The 20,416-nt window shown below is 41.7% G+C and overlaps 2 protein-coding genes across 2 annotated transcripts; both read left to right on the forward strand.

The window, feature by feature from the left end:
• Positions 1-1,542: 1,542 nt before the first annotated feature.
• LOC136610645 (uncharacterized) lies at positions 1,543-6,594 on the forward strand. Its single transcript, XM_066589861.1, has 7 exons — positions 1,543-1,936; positions 2,870-2,931; positions 3,560-3,646; positions 4,168-4,350; positions 4,464-4,688; positions 4,803-5,009; positions 5,810-6,594. The coding sequence occupies exons 2-6, from the start codon at positions 2,889-2,891 to the stop codon at positions 4,883-4,885; spliced, it is 621 nt and encodes a 206-aa protein (XP_066445958.1). The 5' UTR covers positions 1,543-1,936; positions 2,870-2,888; the 3' UTR covers positions 4,886-5,009; positions 5,810-6,594.
• A 10,151-nt stretch (positions 6,595-16,745) lies between these two features.
• On the forward strand, positions 16,746-20,114 carry LOC136610656 (uncharacterized). Its single transcript, XM_066589871.1, has 6 exons — positions 16,746-17,146; positions 18,080-18,141; positions 18,757-18,843; positions 19,364-19,546; positions 19,660-19,884; positions 19,999-20,114. Exons 2-6 carry the CDS (start codon positions 18,099-18,101, stop codon positions 20,079-20,081), a joined length of 621 nt encoding a protein of 206 aa, XP_066445968.1. The 5' UTR covers positions 16,746-17,146; positions 18,080-18,098; the 3' UTR covers positions 20,082-20,114.
• The last annotated feature ends 302 nt before the right edge of the window (positions 20,115-20,416 follow it).

Here is a 20,416-nt window from a genome sequence, read left to right on the forward strand (position 1 = left end):
ATGGTTAAAAAAGACTAGTTTTTCAAAAGTCCTTCCAGAATAAAGTAAACAGATGGAAATATATATCTTATCAAAAACTTGTACAGTATGTTTGCACATATTTGACATATTGCAGATGAAAGTGTGAAAAATGGCAATTTTTTTCAAAATGTTCCCAATTTTGATGCTTTTAATACATATACACAAATTCTATTGGTTAATTTTACCACCAAAATGAAGTACAATATGTGGTGAAAAAACAATGTTAGAATCACTTGGATATGCAAAACCTTTACAGGGTTATTCTATGTTAAAGTGACACATGTCAGATTTCCAAAATTTGGCCTGGCCATTAAGGCGCAAACAGGCTTGGTCACTAACGGGTTAAGAAAAACTAGCTCCTTATTATGTTAGTCTTAGGCCTCAATTATGACATCACGGAAACTTTAGCTGTTTTGTAGGTCTCATATATCATAGGTTTCTATTATGACATCACTAGCTATTCTTTTGGCCTATTGTGTCATAGGCTTCTATTATGACATCATCAAAACTCTAGTGATATTAAGTGACGCATCAGTTGGAGACTTTGTTTGGGGAGGCTATTTGTCTGAGCACACATGGCTACTCACCTCCAGGCTAAAATGAGCATTATTACTATTCTCATTGTGAACCTCTTACTGGCAACAGTGAAAGGAGCGCCCATTATTTGGGAAGACTATGATCCCGAAATGGAAGACATTACTACAATAGGTAAGCTTATCAGTATATACAATCTGGAAATTTCCCCACATAGCTAAAGCACAGCGTTAGGTATCCCATATATCCCCAGGTAATCCCCCACATAGATAATGCACAGAGTCACGTACCCTATATTTCCGCAGTAATCCCCCACATAGATAAAGCACAGGATCAGGTACCCCATACACCCCCAGTTATCCACCACATAGATAAAGCACAGTGTCAGGGAAATTTGGGTGTTTGCAGGGATGTAATTTAGGCGTCTGTTTGCGGCCCGCTTTGTTTTGCATCTGCTTTTTCCAGACACAACAAGGACAAGGCGGTGAATTAGCCCTTATATTGATATATTGTGACAATTAACCCTTTTATCGCCATAGACATACATTGTTTATGTAATTAATGCAAACGTATATGCGTTTACATTCAAAAGATTTCTTTTGGTGTATTTAGTTATGGTGATTATAGAAAGACACCTTCTTCTACACGCAGGGGAAGTGACATGTATGACTTCTGCACATCTTGGACATTTATATTTAGGAGGTGGTGTGCGTCTATGGCGCTGCCTGGGTCACATTTACAGCCACAAATATGAATTTGTATGTAGTGTTCACGTAATGTCAGGCTTTATTGTAAAATTGCATGAAGGTGCCCATAAGCATTACATGCTGGGTGGCATTTTTTACAATGTTTAAAGTATTTACTTTCATAAAATATCCAGGTATTGGGGTATTTTATATCACACGTTTTATTTGTGTATGTCCAACGTATCAAAATGTTTGCCACAGCAAAAGGGTTATTACACTTTATTAACACAGTATTACAAATGTAGCAAAGTTTAACCCAATGCTGATAACTTGGTGCAACAGGCTATCTTAACACGACAAAGGCCATTGAAAAGCTATTGAGAAGACAAATTGTGGCACTGAACTTTTTCTTAATGCTTTCACAATTTTTACAAATGCTTTTCTGGACATTCATGTAATATAAAGAGCTGTGATGATTAATGAACTTTTAGTAAATCAGAATTGTTGTCACTAAATACTATCTATGTTTATCCATTTTTATTAGTTACTCCAAGTCTGGAAACCATCGTCTACCAGCTTCCAGACCCTGGGACACCAGCTATTCCCCATTATGGATTTCCTGTGGCCACAGTCACTACTGGCACAGTTCTTCTATTAGGGATCATACTTGGAATCGTCTATTGTCTCATATATAAGTAAGTATTACACATTACACACTGATTTTCTCCATTTAGTACTGTGACGCTCACAACAACCACATTGTGGATTAGATAATTAATATTCTTTATGTTGTTATGATCACCTCTTTATAAGAATATGATTCATTGTGGGCCTCCCAGGAGTTGATATTGGTATTAGTGTAATGGATCCACAATGACTTGAAGGCCATATGAATAGTCTATACTAGAAGGATAAAAGTCTAATAATAGTCTATACTAGAAGGATAGACTGAATGAAGAAACTTATGGGGACTTAGGCCATGTTCACACTGTGTTTAGACTTTATGTTTGACACTTATGTATACATTGTGCTGCTCATAGGATCCCTTTATAAGATAAAAGTATACTGTTTCAGTGTCTCAACATCAAAAGTAAAGTCAAAACTTGTTGCAGAAGTTGAATAAATTTAGGCAGTGGCATACCCCCACATACAAAGGGGAAATGGGGCCCTATAGATGCATTTAGCATATCTGCTAAATGTAGTGTATACACATCATATAACATAGTGATACTGTATATTCAGTGCCAAATGAATGTCCAATGTGCCACAACTATTTGTTTAATATGCCAAATGTTCTTTTGGCACTGTACGCTATTACATGGCCTGTTACAGTGTATTGACTGCCACGCTATGCAAATAGTGTAGACATACTATAATAATGGCCAAACTGCCATGAAAGTCAAGATAATGAAGAATATATCTGTAGCCTAATATATATGAACTTAGACAAAAAGGAACGCTGATGCCCTCATCTGCCAACCAGGTGACTTTCCAGTCTGCCAGAAATCTAGGCGTTACACCCACCTTTGTTTTATGCATATGGCTTCTGATGTTTTACTATATGCTGCAAAACTAATGTGCCAATACACTAACCTACAATTTTATCTTCTTTACAATAACCTTCATAGAAAGAACACCAAAGAGACAATGACCAGAGAGACGACCAATCAGAGAGCCGACCATACTGACGGTAAATATTTGAAGAACTGAAATATGTCTATAAATTGTAATCTAATACTATATGTATGTTGTAGGAGATTACAATAATAGTGATTTAGTACTTTTATGGCGATATCAATTTTTTGTAGAATTTGTTATGTTTTACTAGCTTGAAAAATGAATATATATATATATATATATTTTTTTTTTTTAATTTTTAATCACGATTTAGTACCTTTATGGCGATATCGAATTTATTATTTTTTTATTAGATTTAAAAATGTAATATATATATATATATATATATATATATTTATATTTTTTTAAATTTGTTGAAAAAAGCTTAATATTTGTTTTAGCCCTGTAGTGGGATTTGAACACGTGATCTCTTCATAGCTTGTATGATGCACTGTAATACTTAGAGCTCATTCACATGGTGGTATGCATAAAACACCACATTTTCCTGCTCTGTGAGATGGCTATGGCTGCATAGGGCAGTGATTGTGCACTGCACATGATAGCGTATCTCACGCAAGCTGTTATGTACAGTGTGACAAGTTTCCTTTTTTTAATTTCACTAATCTGTTAAATGCTGCATACACGCAATGTATAATCTCTACTCTGAAACTGTAGTAACATCCAATATGTCTGTATTACAGATCCTGATGAGATAAAAGTCACCATGCCTGAAGAAACACCTAAAAAGGCCAAGATAAACATCACCAAGGCTGACGACCATATTGACGGTAAATATAATATACCAAGTGATATATAGACTTCAAACAACTGAAATACGGCTATAAATTTTAATTTATTACACTATATTCATGTTGTAGGAGATTACAATCACAACAATTTAGTACTTTTATGGCGATACCAAATTTATATAGAATTATTATGTTTTATTAGATTTAAAAATGTAAATATATTATATATATGTATATATATATTTTTTTTTCTTATTAAATGTATTGAAAAAAAAGCTTAAAATTTATTTTAGCCCTGTAGTGGGATTTGAACATGTGATCTCTTCATAGCTTGTACGATGCAGTGTAATACTTAGGGCTCATTCACACGGTGGTATGCATAAAACACTGCATATTACTGCTCTGTGAGGCGGCTCTCGCTGTTCTATGCAGTGTGAGAAGTTTTTTTTTTTAATTCACTGCTCTGTTTCTTAGTGGCGTTGTATATTCAACTCCACATACATGCAATGTATGATCTGTACTTCGAAACTGTAGAAACATCCAATATGTCTATATTACAGAACCTGATGAGATTAAAGTCACCATGCCTGAAGAAAGTCCTAAAAAGGCCATGAACATCATGAAACCTGAGGAACACCATGAAGAGGCCAAAAAACCAGGCAGCTATGATATCTGCCACTCGTCATTCCAACAACTCATGGCAGCCATCATAGCTTATGGCTCCTCTAACCATACTTCACGTAGTAAGTTCTCATTTATGTTCTACAGTGGTTATCATTTCAGTTGCATATACTATACCTATTCAAATCATGTAGGCGATTTCTGTTGTACTTAGCTTATAACATTGGTTTCACAGGTGACAAACCTTTATCTGCTCGCACCATACCATCAGGCCCGGATCACGGATGTCAGTGCTGTATTGCCCGTGGTCATGAAGAGCTGTACACCCCAGAAAATCAAACTACAGCTGGGGAACATCTGGGAGAGGCCAAAAAAGTAGGCGGCTATGGGATCAGCCAGCCTTCCTCCAAACAGCTCACAGCATCAGGCATGGCTAAAGCCTCTGTTCTACCTTCAGTTCGTAAGTTCTCATTTATGGTTGTACATTAGTTATCATTCTAGTTTCATCTACTGTACCTATCCTTATCGTGTAGGTGATTCCTATTGTACTCAGTTTATGACATTGGTTTTACAGGTGAGCCCCCACCATCAGACCTGGGTCACGACTGTGAGTGCTGCATTGCCCTCGGTCGCGAGCAGCTGTACACGCCGAAATAAGATCCTACGGCGGAAAAACATCTGGGAGAGGCCAAAGAAGGAGGCGGCTTTGACATCTGCCAGCCTTCTTTTCAACATCTCATAACATCCATCATTGCTAATGCCTCTATGCTTCCTTCACATGGTAGGTACTCATTTACGGTTGTATAGTGGTTATTATATTAGTTTCATATACTGTACCTATTCTTATGGTGTAGGTGATTCTTATTGTACCGAGCTTATGACATTAGTGTTACAGCTGACAGACTTTATCGAATCACCTCACACCATCAGAACAGGTTTACTCATATCAACGCTGTATTGCCGGCAGACATCATCGGATCTATCAGTGAAGACATTCACTATTGTCCCAACACACTATGAACATCCTAGAAAACGTACAATCTGACATCAGCTTTATTTGGTTGTTATTTTCAGTATGTATTTTTCATACTGTGTAATTTTTCCATAAGGACGATCACAAGTCGGCTGTCGCTCTGCTTCTCTGTTGGACATGAAAAATACCAGAAAAAAGAAAACATATTAAAAAGCATGTAAATAAACAAAATGGCACCCAAAAAGCTCTTAGATGTTAGGATCATTATATTAATGGAATGGCCTTAAAGCAGATGTGGGAACCTGGGGTTCCAGTAGGGGCAATTTTGTGATCCGCTTATTGTCAAGAGATAAGTAGGGATTGTCCAAAGTGTAGAACATTTTTAGGATAGAGCATCAATGTTTTGTTTGGTAACGGTCCAACCCCACAACCCATGCCAGCAATACACAGTTTTATTGATATGACTATATATAGAATATCCTATATGCATAATCATCTTCAGTTCTCGTATATTTAAATACATTTAATGACTCCAGTATTATTTTAACATAATTATGTTATATGGAACTTTTCATTAATTCCTTAATCAATTTTGTTTTTCTCATTAGATAAAAACATCATCAGACAACTGTATTACATCTATTGTGTGAACCTCAACTTTATATTGATCCAACAAAGTGCTTGTGGAAGCATCTGACCACCATATTACACCTGTTGTGTTCCTTAGCTTCAGTGATCCAACAAAGTGCTTCTGGAAGCATTTGACCACCATATTACACTTGTGTTCCTCAGCTTCAGTGGTCCCAGAAAGTGCTTGTGGAAACATCTGACCACCATATTACACCTGTTGTGGACTTCAACTTCAGTGATCCAACAAAGTGTTCTTGGATGTATCTGACCACTATATTACACCTATTGTGGACCTCAGCTTCGGTGATCCATCAAAGTGCTCTTGGAAGCATCTGACCATCATATTACATTGGCTGTGGACTTCAACTTCAATGATCCAACAAAATGCATGCGGAAACATCTGACCACCATATTACATCTGTTGTGGACTTCATCTTCAGTGATCCAACAAAGTGCTTCTGGAAGCATTTGACCACCATATTACACCTGTTGTGTTCCTCAGCTTCAGTGGTCCCAGAAAGTGCTTGTGGAAACATCTGATCACCATATTACACCTGTTGTGAACTTCAACTTCAGTGATCCAACAAAGTGCTGGTACTATTGTATTATGTCTCCGGTGTCGACAAGATACAATAGTACCCAAAGTGCTTGTTTTGTGGAAGAATTTGACCACCATATTACACTTCTTGTGGACCTCAACTTCCATGATCTGGCACCGATTACCAACAATTCCTTGTCTAACACCACTGAAAAAAACATATATTACAGCTTCATATTAAATCTTATATATTAAGGTTTAAATAAAAACATTTGAAACCTTCATCTTTACGACTTATGCATTTTTTCCCTAAAATTGATAGACCAAAAGCCAGCATGATGCGCTACACTTATCTCTGTAACTGGCGCCCTATACAAGCCTAATCTATGAGTGTATGGTAGGTGTGTGAGTGCTTGCTCATCAGTATTTTGCACCTGTGCCCCCCTCCCCCCCATGTAGCACTTTGCCTGTTCTGCTTGCTGCTGGGAAGTGGTGTTTTTACCTGCTCATGTATCCTTGTATCATGCTGCATCTATACAAAATGTTACTGTGCAGGTTCCATCCAATTGCGATATGGACAGAAATTCCATGAGAAAACAACCCATTTATTTTTTATGGATTCATTTACATGAGCAATTTTTTGCTTGCACAGACAGTGTGAGATCAGAAAATCATTGCATGTCCTATTTTTGGGCAATTCTGTTCCAGGATCCCCCTTATTTCCTATGGGAGGAAGAAACATGGATTTTCATTAGAGATGAGCAAACATACTCGTCCGAGCTTGATACTCGTTCGAGTATTAGCGTGTTCGAGATGCTCGTTACTCGAGACGAGTACCACGCGATGTTCGAGTTACTTTCACTTTCATCTCTGAGACGTTAGCGCGCTTTTCTGGCCAATAGAAAGACAGGGAAGGCATTACAACTTCCCCCTGCGACGTTCAAGCCCTATACCACCCCCCTGCAGTGAGTGGCTGGCGAGATCAGGTGTCACCCGAGTATATAAATCGGCCCCTCCCGCGGCTCGCCACAGATGCATTCTGACAGAGATCAGGGACAGTGCTGCTGGTGCCGGAGCTGCTATAGGGAGAGCGTTAGGAGTTATTTTAGGCTTCAAGAACCCCAACGGTCCTTCTTAGGGCCACATCTAACCGTGTGCAGTAGTGTGGAGGCTGCTTTTTGCAGTGTTGCACATTTTTTTTTTGTATATCGGCCGTGCAGAGCATTGCATCCTGCAGTAATTTTACATTGTCCAGGGCCAGTAGTGGTGAGGCAGGGACAGAAGACATATTTAGTGTATATGGGCAGTGGGCCTTTCCAAAAACATTTGGGAAAAATATCTATTTGGGCTGCCTGTGACCGTCCTCAGTGTACTGGGTCTCTGCTGGGGGTAATTGTCCTAATTCATACGCAGCCAGCTAAGTGTTACAGCAGGCTTGCGCAAAATTCTTTCCTGCCTCTGCTGTGCGTTCCGTAAGCAAAGTCAGCCTCCAACCACAGGCCAATAAGCGGCACATTTAATTACAGCGTTCTGTTTCTGCACTACTGGTAATACACCATGCTGAAGGGTAGGGGTAGGCCTAGAGGACGTGGACGCGGCCGAGGACGCGGAGGCCCAAGTCAGGGTGTGGTCACAGGCCGAGCCCCTGATCCTGGTGTATCACAGCCGACTGCTGCTGGATTAGGAGAGAGGCACGTTTCTGGCGTCCCCACATTCATCTCACAATTAATGGGTCCACGCGGTAGACCTTTATTAGAAAATGACCAGTGTGAGCAGGTCTTGTCGTGGATGGCAGAAAGTGCATCCAGCAATCTATCGACCACCCAGAGTTCTGCGCCGTCCACTGCTGCAACTCTGAATCCTCTGGCTGCTGCTCCTCCTTCCTCCCAGCCTCCTCACTCCATTACAATGACACATTCTGAGGAGCAGGCAGACTCCCAGGAACTGTTCCCGGGCCCCTGCCCAGAATGGCCAGCAATGGTTCCTCTCCCACCGGAGGAGTTTGTCGTGACCGATGCCCAACCTTTGGAAAGTTCCCGGGGTCCGGGGGATGAGGCTGGGGACTTCCGGCAACTGTCTCAAGAGCTTTCAGTGGGTGAGGAGGACGATGACGATGAGACACAGTTGTCTATCACTCAGGTAGTAGTAATTGGAGTAAGTCCGAGGGAGGAGCGCACAGAGGAATCTGAGGAAGAGCAGCAGGACGATGAGGTGACTGACCCCACCTGGTTTGCTACGCCTACTGAGGACAGGTCTTCAGAGGGGGAGGCAAGTGCAGCAGCAGGGCAGGTTGGAAGAGGCAGTGCGGTGGCCAGGGGTAGAGGCAGGGCCAGACCGAATAATCCACCAACTGTTTCCCAAAGCGCCCCCTCGCGCCATGCCAACCTGCAGAGGCCGAGGTGCTGAAAGGTCTAGCAGTTTTTCACTGAGAGTGCAGACGACTGACGAACTGTGGTGTGCAAGGTTTGTCGCGCCAAGATCAGCCGTGGAGCCACCAGCACCAGCCTCACCACCACCAGCATGCGCAGACATATGATGGCCAAGCACCCCACAAGGTGGGACGAAGGCTGTTCATCGCCTCCAGTTTGCACCACTGCCTCTCCCCCTGTGCCCCAACCTGCCACTGAGATCCAACCCCCTCTCAGGACACAGGCACGACCGTCTCCCGGCGTGCGCCCACACCCTCACCTCCGCTGTCCTCGGCCTCATCCACCAATGTCTCTCAGCGCACCGTTCAGCTGTGGCTAGTGCAAGTGTTTGAGCGCAAGCGCAAGTACGCTGCCACGCACCCACACACTCAAGCGTTAAACGTGCACATAGCCAAATTGATCAGCCTGGAGATGCTGCCGTATAGGCTTGTGGAAACGGAGGCTTTCAAAAACATGATGGTGGCGGCGGCCCCGCGCTACTCGGTTCCCAGTCACCACTACTTTTCCCGATGTGCCGCCCCAGCCCTGCACAACCACGTCTCCCGCAACATTGTACGCACCCTCACCAACGCGGTTACTGCCAAGGTCCACTTAACAACGGATACGTAGACAAGCACAGGCGGGCAGGGCCACTATATCTCACTGACGGCACATTGGGTGAATTTAGTGGAGGCTGGGACCGCGTCAGAGCCTGGGACCGCTCACGTCCTACCCACCCCCAGAATTGCGGGCCCCAGCTCGGTGCTGGTATCTGCGGCGGTGTATGCTTCCTCCACTAAACCACCCTCCTCCTACGCAACCTCTGTCTCGTAATCAAGATGTGTCAGCAGCAGCACGTCGCCAGCAGTCGTTGTCGTGCGGCGTGGCAGCACAGCGGTGGCCAAGCGTCAGCAGGCCGTGCTGAAACTACTCAGCTTAGGAGAGAAGAGGCACACGGCCCACAAACTGCTGCAGGGTCTGACAGAGCAGACCAACCGCTGGCTTTCGCCGCTGAGCCTCCAACCGGGCATGGTCGTATGTGACAACGGCCGTAACTTGGTGGCGGCTTTGCAGCTCGGTAGCCTCACGCACGTGCCATGCCTGGCCCACGTCTTTAATTTGGTGGTTCAGCGCTTTCTGAAAAGCTACCCACGCTTGTCAGACCTGCTCGGAAAGGTGCGCCGGCTCCCGGAGGTGCTTGCTTGTCCTGCGGCTAGCGTCTTGTCAGAGAGGTTGTTTAGTGCGGCTGGGGGAATCATCACGGATAAGCGTACCCGCCTGTCAACCGACAGTGCCGACAGGCTTACACTCATAAAGATGAACAAAGCCTGGATTTCCCCAGACTTCTCTTCTCCACCAGCGGACAGCAGCGGTACCTAAACAATACGTAGGCTGCACCCGTGGATGGAAGAATCATTCTCTATCACCATAAAAAACGGGGACCTTTTAGCTTCATCAATCTGTGTATTATATTCATCCTCCTCCTCCTGCTCCTCCTCCTGAAACCTCACGTAATCACGCCGAACGGGCAATTTTTCTTAGGCCCACAAGGCTCAGTCATATAATTTTTGTAAACAATTTTTATACGTTTCAATGCTCATGGAAGCGTTGAAACTTGCACCTGAACCAATTTTTATTTTTACTGGGCTGCCTCCAGGCCTAGTTTCAAATTAAGCCACATTAAACAAAGCGATTAATGGGTTTCACCTGCCCTCTTGGTTGGGCATGGGCAATTTTTCTGAGGTACATTAGTACTGTTGGTACACCAATTTTTTGGGTCCCTCGCCTACAGTGTAATCCAATTAATTTTTTGCCCACCTGCATTACAGCTGACGTTACATCAGCTGTGCTAGGCACTGCAATGGGATATATTTATATACCGCCGGTGGGTTCCAGGGAGCCACCCATGCTGTCGGTCCACACAAAGTTGTAACTGCATGTGTGCACTTCTAAAGAACCCCAGTCTGACTGGGGCATGCAGTGTGGGCCGAAGCCCACCTGCATTAAACATGACATTACCTCAGCTGTGCTGGGCACTGCAATGGGATATATTTATGTACCGCCGGTGGCTTCCTGGCACCCACCCATGCTGTCGGTCCACACGGAGTTGTAACTGCATGTGTCCACTTCTAAAGAATCCCAGTCTGACTGGGGCATGCAGTGCGGGCCGAAGCCCACCTGCATTAAACATGACATTACCTCAGCTGTGATGGGCACTGCAATGGGATATATTTATGTACCGGCGGTGGCTTCCTGGCACCCACCCATGCTGTCGGTCCACATGGAGTTGTAACTGCATGTGTCCACTTCTAAAGAACCCCAGTCTGACTGGGGCGTGCAGTGTGGGCCGAAGCCCACCTGCATTAAACATGAAATTACCTCAGCTGTGATGGGCACTGCAATGGGATATATTTATGTACCGCCGGTGGCTTCCTGGCCCCCACCCAGGCTGTCGGTCCACACGGAGTTGTAACTGCATGTGTCCACTTCTAAAGAACCCCAGTCTGACTGGGGCAACCAGTGTGGGCCGAAGCCCACCTGCATTAAACATGACATAACCTCAGCTGTGATGGGCACTGCAATGGGATATATTTATGTACCGCCGGTGGCTTCCTGGCACCCACCCATGCTGTGGGTCCACAGGGACTTCACAATAGGGAGTTGTACCTGCCTGTGTCTATGAATTAAAAACCCCGGTCAGGTTGGGGCCGAAGCCCACCTGCATTTAATCTGACGTTAGCTCTGCTGAAGGCTGCGCAGGGACACTTTGGTGTGCGCTGTGGACACTGGGTCGTGCAGGGGGGGGGGGGGGGGGGGTTGGGCAGCATGTAACCCAGGAGAAGTGGCAGCGGAGTGTCATGCAGGCAGTGATTGTGCTTTGTTGGAGGTAGTGTGGTGCTTAGCTAAGGTATGCATTGCTAATGAGGGCTTTTCAGAAGTAAAAGTTGTTGCCGCTATTGTGGCTTAATAGTGGGACCTGGGAACTTGAGATGCAGCCCAACATGTAGCCCCTCGCCTGCCCTATCCGTTGCTGTGTCGTTCCCATCACTTTCTTGAATTGCCCAGATTTTCACAAATGGAAACCTTAGCGAGCATCGGCGAAATACAAAAATGCTCGAGTCGCCCATTGACTTCCATGGGGTTCGTTACTCGAAACGAACCCTCGAGCATTGCGAAATTTTCGTCCCGAGTAACGAGCACCCGAGCATTTTGGTGCTCGCTCATCTCTACTATTTATGTATTTTATATGAGTTACATAGTGGCAATATATTCTGTTTATAGCAGTGATGTACATAGATTACAGTAACTACCTGATCTTTATCTCCCCAACGACTGCAGTTGGAAGGCCATCATACACATTAAATGATCTGTTGTACCCACCAAAATCTCCATAAAGGCAATTGCTGATAAAATGTACTGCCCTCTCAGAACATTTTTGCAAAACTGTATGTTCTCTGTGTTTGTATGAGTTTTCTTCAAACTATAGCAAGACAGCGGTGCTAACTACAGGAACAAGCACTGATTGCATACTTATAAACTCCATGTATGTACAGCAATTCAAAATAGATTGGTGCTACCCTAATTCCCCCGAAAATAAGACAGGGTCTTGTATTAAAGGGGTTGTCCCGGGCCGAAACAGGGGTTTTTTTTTTTTCAACAGCCCCCCCGTTCGGCACGAGACAACCCCGATGCAGGGGTTAAACAAGAACACCGGACAACGCTTACCTGAATCCCCGCGCTCCGGTGACTTCTTACTTACCTGCTGAAGATGGCCGCCGGGATCTTCTCCCTCGGTGGACCGCAGGGCTTCTGTGCGGTCCATTGCCGATTCCAGCCTCCTGATTTACTGAAATCGGCACGTGACGGGGCGGAGCTACACGGAGCTACACGGAGCCCCATTGAGAAAAGAAGAAGACCCGGACTGCGCAAGCGCATCTAATTTGGCGATTAGACGCTGAAAATTAGACGGCTCCATGGAAACGAGGACGCTAGCAACGGAACAGGTAAGTGAAAAATTTCTGATAACTTCTGTATGGCTCATAATTAATGCACAATGTACATTACAAAGTGCATTAACATGGCCATACAGAAGTGTATAGACCCACTTGCTGCCGCGGGACAACCCCTTTAAGTCTTTTGGAACAAAAATTAGCTTTTTTTAATGTATAGCTGTCTGTACCCTATTTAAGTTGACTTTTTTTTATTAACTATAGCTTGGGCTTATTACATGAATTTTCAATTATGGGCAGCTCGCATATCAAAGACACGAGTGACTTTTTGTTAAAACTAAATGCGACAAAATTTTCGGACTATATCATTTGGGCATCCTTAGATGTCACCTCTTAGTACATGTCCATATCTCACGAAAAAGAGTTGGAACATTGTATCAGCCAACTAGTCTGTTCAATGCGCATATTCCACATGTCTTTTTTTAATATATAGGCGATCCTAATAAAGGAATTCGAACTTGATGAATACTATAGATTCCATTGGCTTATTTTGTGCATAGATTTAACCAACTAATAACATGTATGGGATATACTTAAAATCTTAGAGAAGAACTTCCCCGGCTTCTGCGCCCACCAACAAAATGACAGACACATGCACAGAAGCCACGTAGGGCCGGGGAAATTTTTAATCCCCTTGCTTCTGGCTACCGAAGGTAGCTGAGAGCCTGGAGCAGTGACCGGAAGCTTCATTAAGCGGTCCCCAGTCACATGATCACCATTATCCATAGGTGTAACAAGTTAGCAATCAACCTTAGGCCAGTATCAAATTACCGGATAGGAATTGCAGATTCCCCAAGTGTTTGATCTGCGGTAATACGCAAATCAATTAAATGCATTCGAATACACAATTCTGCTCACATTAGCGGGTCGGAATTACGTAATGCACTCATAGAAAACAGAACATCATGTTCTATTTTACTGCAGATATTCGCGACGTAGAGCCCATTGTGCTCTATGGTCACGGACATACCCATAAGCAATTACATTACATACAGGCTGCAGGTATCCGCATCATCACTAAGCGATGGTGCAGGAAATGTAAATAAACTAAAAAAGGTGTACTGCACATGATCGCCTACATGAATACATGGTCAAGAACAGTACATTACTTGGCCATATGCAGGGCCACGGCCGGGCTCACAGCTGGAATCTACCCCTGACCTCCGCAAGTAGATTCCTTATATGGCCGTGTGAGCCCGGCATTATTTAGATCGCTACCTGTAATACCAATGTAATTTACAAAAAGAACGCTTGCCTTACTGCAGTTCTAGGAGTAGCTTTTTGAGTGCCTTCTGTTTGAGACTGCCGCACCTCAGCTAGCTTACGAAGCCTCACAGAGCGCCACTTTTTACACCCCATCCCTGCCACTGAGGTTAAGAAAGAAAAAACAAAAAAGTGTCAGGTTTGCAGCAAGCATGGGAAGAGGAGGGATACCCTGTTTTTTAGCCCCATGTGCCCATCCCAACCAGGCCTCTGTAATTACCCCTGTTTTGAGACATACCACAAAGTTGTCATTATTACTTTTATCTAAGATTTAGGGAATGACAAAGGGAGGGGGTTCTTTTTAGGGAGTCAATATTTTTTCTGTACAAGTGAGCAATGGGCCTGGAATTAATTCAGTTGTGCCCTGAAAGCCAATGGGTGTTCTCTCCATTGCAGGCCTAGTCATGTGTCCTAAAAGTAGATTGGGGCACAATGGGTATGTTTCTGAACACAGAATAAACAGGTGTATCCATTTTGTTGTGAAAGTCTTCATTCCTATGTGTGCTGTACAAAAAAACTTTTAAAATGACTCAATTGTCAACAAAATTTAAATCATAATTTTTTCCTTCTGCTTGCTTTGGTTCATTCAAAAACGTTGGGATCAAAATATGCAGCACACCCCTAGATGAATTCGGTATGGGGTCTAGTTTTCAAATGGGGTCATTTGTGGGGGTTCTCCGCTGTTTTGGCTGCTCAATGGCTTTACGAGTGAGCAATGGGGGATAAAACACCTTCAAGCAAAATGTGTGTTCTGAAAGCCACCGGCTGCTCCTCTAGTTTTGGGCCCCATTGTTTATACAAATCTAAGATTAAGGCCACAGTGGGTATGTTTCTGATCACAGGACAAACAGTGGTATCCATTTTGGGTGCAATTACTCATTTTCATGTGCACTATAGAAACAAAATGTTTTTTAAAATGACATATTTGCAAATATATGAAATTTTATTTTTTTCTCCTCTAAAATGCCTGAAAAAAACTGTAGGGTCAAAATACTCCTAAAACCCTCAGTGAATATATTAAGGGGTGTATTTTTTAATGGGGTCATTTGTCGGGGTATCTATCACTCTGACACCTATGAACCTTTGCAATCTCGGCTTGTAGGAAAACAAAATATTCCTCAAAATTTTAATAACTAATGTTAAATTTGTATGTCTCCTAAATGGTTAAAAAAGACTAGTTTTTCAAAAGTCCTTCCAGAATAAAGTAAACAGATGGAAATATATATCTTATCAAAAACTTGTACAGTATGTTTGCACATATTTGACATATTGCAGATGAAAGTGTGAAAAATGGCAATTTTTTTCAAAATGTTCCCAATTTTGATGCTTTTAATACATATACACAAATTCTATTGGTTAATTTTACCACCAAAATGAAGTACAATATGTGGTGAAAAAACAATGTTAGAATCACTTGGATATGCAAAACCTTTACAGGGTTATTCTATGTTAAAGTGACACATGTCAGATTTCCAAAATTTGGCCTGGCCATTAAGGCGCAAACAGGCTTGGTCACTAACGGGTTAAGAAAAACTAGCTCCTTATTATGTTAGTCTTAGGCCTCAATTATGACATCACGGAAACTTTAGCTGTTTTGTAGGTCTCATATATCATAGGTTTCTATTATGACATCACTAGCTATTCTTTTGGCCTATTGTGTCATAGGCTTCTATTATGACATCATCAAAACTCTAGTGATATTAAGTGACGCATCAGTTGGAGACTTTGTTTGGGGAGGCTATTTGTCTGAGCACACATGGCTACTCACCTCCAGGCTAAAATGAGCATTATTACTATTCTCATTGTGAACCTCTTACTGGCAACAGTGAAAGGAGCGCCCATTATTTGGGAAGACTATGATCCCGAAATGGAAGACATTACTACAATAGGTAAGCTTATCAGTATATACAATCTGGAAATTTCCCCACATAGCTAAAGCACAGCGTTAGGTATCCCATATATCCCCAGGTAATCCCCCACATAGATAATGCACAGAGTCACGTACCCTATATTTCCGCAGTAATCCCCCACATAGATAAAGCACAGGATCAGGTACCCCATACACCCCCAGTTATCCACCACATAGATAAAGCACAGTGTCAGGGAAATTTGGGTGTTTGCAGGGATGTAATTTAGGCGTCTGTTTGCGGCCCGCTTTGTTTTGCATCTGCTTTTTCCAGACACAACAAGGACAACGCGGTGAATTAGCCCTTATATTGATATATTGTGACAATTAACCCTTTTATCGCCATAGACATACATTGTTTATGTAATTAATGCAAACGTATATGAGTTTACATTCAAAAGATTTCTTTTGGTGTATTTAGTTATGGTGATTATAGAAAGACACCTTCTTCTACACACAGGGGAAGTGACATGTATGACTTCTGCACATCTTGGACATTTATATTTAGGAGGTGGTGTGCGTCTATGGCGCTGCCTGGGTCACATTTACAGCCACAAATATGAATTTGTATGTAGTGTTCGCGTAATGTCAGGCTTTATTGTAAAATTGCATGAAGGTGCCCATAAGCATTACATGCTGGGTGGCATTTTTTACAATGTTTAAAGTATTTACTTTCATAAAATATCCAGGTATGGGGGTATTTTATATCACACGTTTTATTTGTGTATGTCCAACGTATCAAAATGTTTGCCACAGCAAAAGGGTTATTACACTTTATTAACACAGTATTACAAATGTAGCAAAGTTTAACCCAATGCTGATAACTTGGTGCAACAGGCTATCTTAACACGACAAAGGCCATTGAAAAGCTATTGAGAAGACAAATTGTGGCACTGAACTTTTTCTTAATGCTTTCACAATTTTTACAAATGCTTTTCTGGACATTCATGTAATATAAAGAGCTGTGATGATTAATGAACTTTTAGTAAATCAGAATTGTTGTCACTAAATACTATCTATGTTTATCCATTTTTATTAGTTACTCCAAGTCTGGAAACCATCGTCTACCAGCTTCCAGACCCTGGGACACCAGCTATTCCCCATTATGGATTTCCTGTGGCCACAGTCACTACTGGCACAGTTCTTCTATTAGGGATCATACTTGGAATCGTCTATTGTCTCATATATAAGTAAGTATTACACATTACACACTGATTTTCTCCATTTAGTACTGTGACGCTCACAACAACCACATTGTGGATTAGATAATTAATATTCTTTATGTTGTTATGATCACCTCTTTATAAGAATATGATTCATTGTGGGCCTCCCAGGAGTTGATATTGGTATTAGTGTAATGGATCCACAATGACTTGAAGGCCATATGAATAGTCTATACTAGAAGGATAAAAGTCTAATAATAGTCTATACTAGAAGGATAGACTGAATGAAGAAACTTATGGGGACTTAGGCCATGTTCACACTGTGTTTAGACTTTATGTTTGACACTTATGTATACATTGTGCTGCTCATAGGATCCCTTTATAAGATAAAAGTATACTGTTTCAGTGTCTCAACATCAAAAGTAAAGTCAAAACTTGTTGCAGAAGTTGAATAAATTTAGGCAGTGGCATACCCCCACATACAAAGGGGAAATGGGGCCCTATAGATGCATTTAGCATATCTGCTAAATGTAGTGTATACACATCATATAACATAGTGATACTGTATATTCAGTGCCAAATGAATGTCCAATGTGCCACAACTATTTGTTTAATATGCCAAATGTTCTTTTGGCACTGTACGCTATTACATGGCCTGTTACAGTGTATTGACTGCCACGCTATGCAAATAGTGTAGACATACTATAATAATGGCCAAACTGCCATGAAAGTCAAGATAATGAAGAATATATCTGTAGCCTAATATATATGAACTTAGACAAAAAGGAACGCTGATGCCCTCATCTGCCAACCAGGTGACTTTCCAGTCTGCCAGAAATCTAGGCGTTACACCCACCTTTGTTTTATGCATATGGCTTCTGATGTTTTACTATATGCTGCAAAACTAATGTGCCAATACACTAACCTACAATTTTATCTTCTTTACAATAACCTTCATAGAAAGAACACCAAAGAGACAATGACCAGAGAGACGACCAATCAGAGAGCCGACCATACTGACGGTAAATATTTGAAGAACTGAAATATGTCTATAAATTGTAATCTAATACTATATGTATGTTGTAGGAGATTACAATAATAGTGATTTAGTACTTTTATGGCGATATCAATTTTTTGTAGAATTTGTTATGTTTTACTAGCTTGAAAAATGAATATATATATATATATATATTTTTTTTTTTTTAATTTTTAATCACGATTTAGTACCTTTATGGCGATATCGAATTTATTATTTTTTTATTAGATTTAAAAATGTAATATATATATATATTTATATTTTTTTAAATTTGTTGAAAAAAGCTTAATATTTGTTTTAGCCCTGTAGTGGGATTTGAACACATGATCTCTTCATAGCTTGTATGATGCACTGTAATACTTAGAGCTCATTCACATGGTGGTATGCATAAAACACCACATTTTCCTGTTCTGTGAGATGGCTATGGCTGCATAGGGCAGTGATTGTGCACTGCACATGATAGCGTATCTCACGCAAGCTGTTATGTACAGTGTGACAAGTTTCCTTTTTTTTATTTCACTAATCTGTTAAATGCTGCATACACGCAATGTATAATCTCTACTCTGAAACTGTAGTAACATCCAATATGTCTGTATTACAGATCCTGATGAGATAAAAGTCACCATGCCTGAAGAAACACCTAAAAAGGCCAAGATAAACATCACCAAGGCTGACGACCATATTGACGGTAAATATAATATACCAAGTGATATATAGACTTCAAACAACTGAAATACGGCTATAAATTTTAATTTATTACACTATATTCATGTTGTAGGAGATTACAATCACAACGATTTAGTACTTTTATGGCGATACCAAATTTATATAGAATTATTATGTTTTATTAGATTTAAAAATGTAAATATATTATATATATGTATATATATATTTTTTTTCTTATTAAATGTATTGAAAAAAAAGCTTAAAATTTATTTTAGCCCTGTAGTGGGATTTGAACATGTGATCTCTTCATAGCTTGTACGATGCACTGTAATACTTAGGGCACATTCACACGGTGGTATGCATAAAACACTGCATATTACTGCTCTGTGAGGCGGCTCTCGCTGTTATATGCAGTGTGAGAAGTTTTTTTTTTTAATTCACTGCTCTGTTTCTTAGTGGCGTTGTATATTCAACTCCACATACATGCAATGTATGATCTGTACTTCGAAACTGTAGAAACATCCAATATGTCTATATTACAGAACCTGATGAGATTAAAGTCACCATGCCTGAAGAAAGTCCTAAAAAGGCCATGAACATCATGAAACCTGAGGAACACCATGAAGAGGCCAAAAAACCAGGCAGCTATGATATCTGCCACTCGTCATTCCAACAACTCATGGCAGCCATCATAGCTTATGGCTCCTCTAACCATACTTCACGTAGTAAGTTCTCATTTATGTTCTACAGTGGTTATCATTTCAGTTGCATATACTATACCTATTCAAATCATGTAGGCGATTTCTGTTGTACTTAGCTTATAACATTGGTTTCACAGGTGACAAACCTTTATCTGCTCGCACCATACCATCAGGCCCGGATCACGGATGTCAGTGCTGTATTGCCCGTGGTCATGAAGAGCTGTACACCCCAGAAAATCAAACTACAGCTGGGGAACATCTGGGAGAGGCCAAAAAAGTAGGCGGCTATGGGATCAGCCAGCCTTCCTCCAAACAGCTCACAGCATCAGGCATGGCTAAAGCCTCTGTTCTACCTTCAGTTCGTAAGTTCTCATTTATGGTTGTACATTAGTTATCATTCTAGTTTCATCTACTGTACCTATCCTTATCGTGTAGGTGATTCCTATTGTACTCAGTTTATGACATTGGTTTTACAGGTGAGCCCCCACCATCAGACCTGGGTCACGACTGTGAGTGCTGCATTGCCCTCGGTCGCGAGCAGCTGTACACGCCGAAATAAGATCCTACGGCGGAAAAACATCTGGGAGAGGCCAAAGAAGGAGGCGGCTTTGACAGCTGCCAGCCTTCTTTTCAACATCTCATAACATCCATCATTGCTAATGCCTCTATGCTTCCTTCACATGGTAGGTACTCATTTACGGTTGTATAGTGGTTATTATATTAGTTTCATATACTGTACCTATTCTTATGGTGTAGGTGATTCTTATTGTACCGAGCTTATGACATTAGTGTTACAGCTGACAGACTTTATCGAATCACCTCACACCATCAGAACAGGTTTACTCATATCAACGCTGTATTGCCGGCAGACATCATCGGATCTATCAGTGAAGA

The sequence above is a fragment of the Eleutherodactylus coqui genome, chromosome 1 (assembly GCF_035609145.1).
Source record: "Eleutherodactylus coqui strain aEleCoq1 chromosome 1, aEleCoq1.hap1, whole genome shotgun sequence".
NCBI lineage: Eukaryota > Metazoa > Chordata > Amphibia > Anura > Eleutherodactylidae > Eleutherodactylus > Eleutherodactylus coqui.

Coding starts and splice junctions, on each gene's coding strand:
- LOC136610645 (XM_066589861.1), top strand. CDS start 2,889: ATGACCAGAGAGACGACCAATCAGAGAGCCGACCATACTGACG. Junction 2,932..3,559: donor GAGAGCCGACCATACTGACG/GTAAATATTTGA, acceptor TCTGTATTACAG/ATCCTGATGAGATAAAAGTC. Junction 4,351..4,463: donor CTCTAACCATACTTCACGTA/GTAAGTTCTCAT, acceptor TTGGTTTCACAG/GTGACAAACCTTTATCTGCT.
- LOC136610656 (XM_066589871.1), top strand. CDS start 18,099: ATGACCAGAGAGACGACCAATCAGAGAGCCGACCATACTGACG. Junction 18,844..19,363: donor GGCTGACGACCATATTGACG/GTAAATATAATA, acceptor TCTATATTACAG/AACCTGATGAGATTAAAGTC. Junction 19,547..19,659: donor CTCTAACCATACTTCACGTA/GTAAGTTCTCAT, acceptor TTGGTTTCACAG/GTGACAAACCTTTATCTGCT.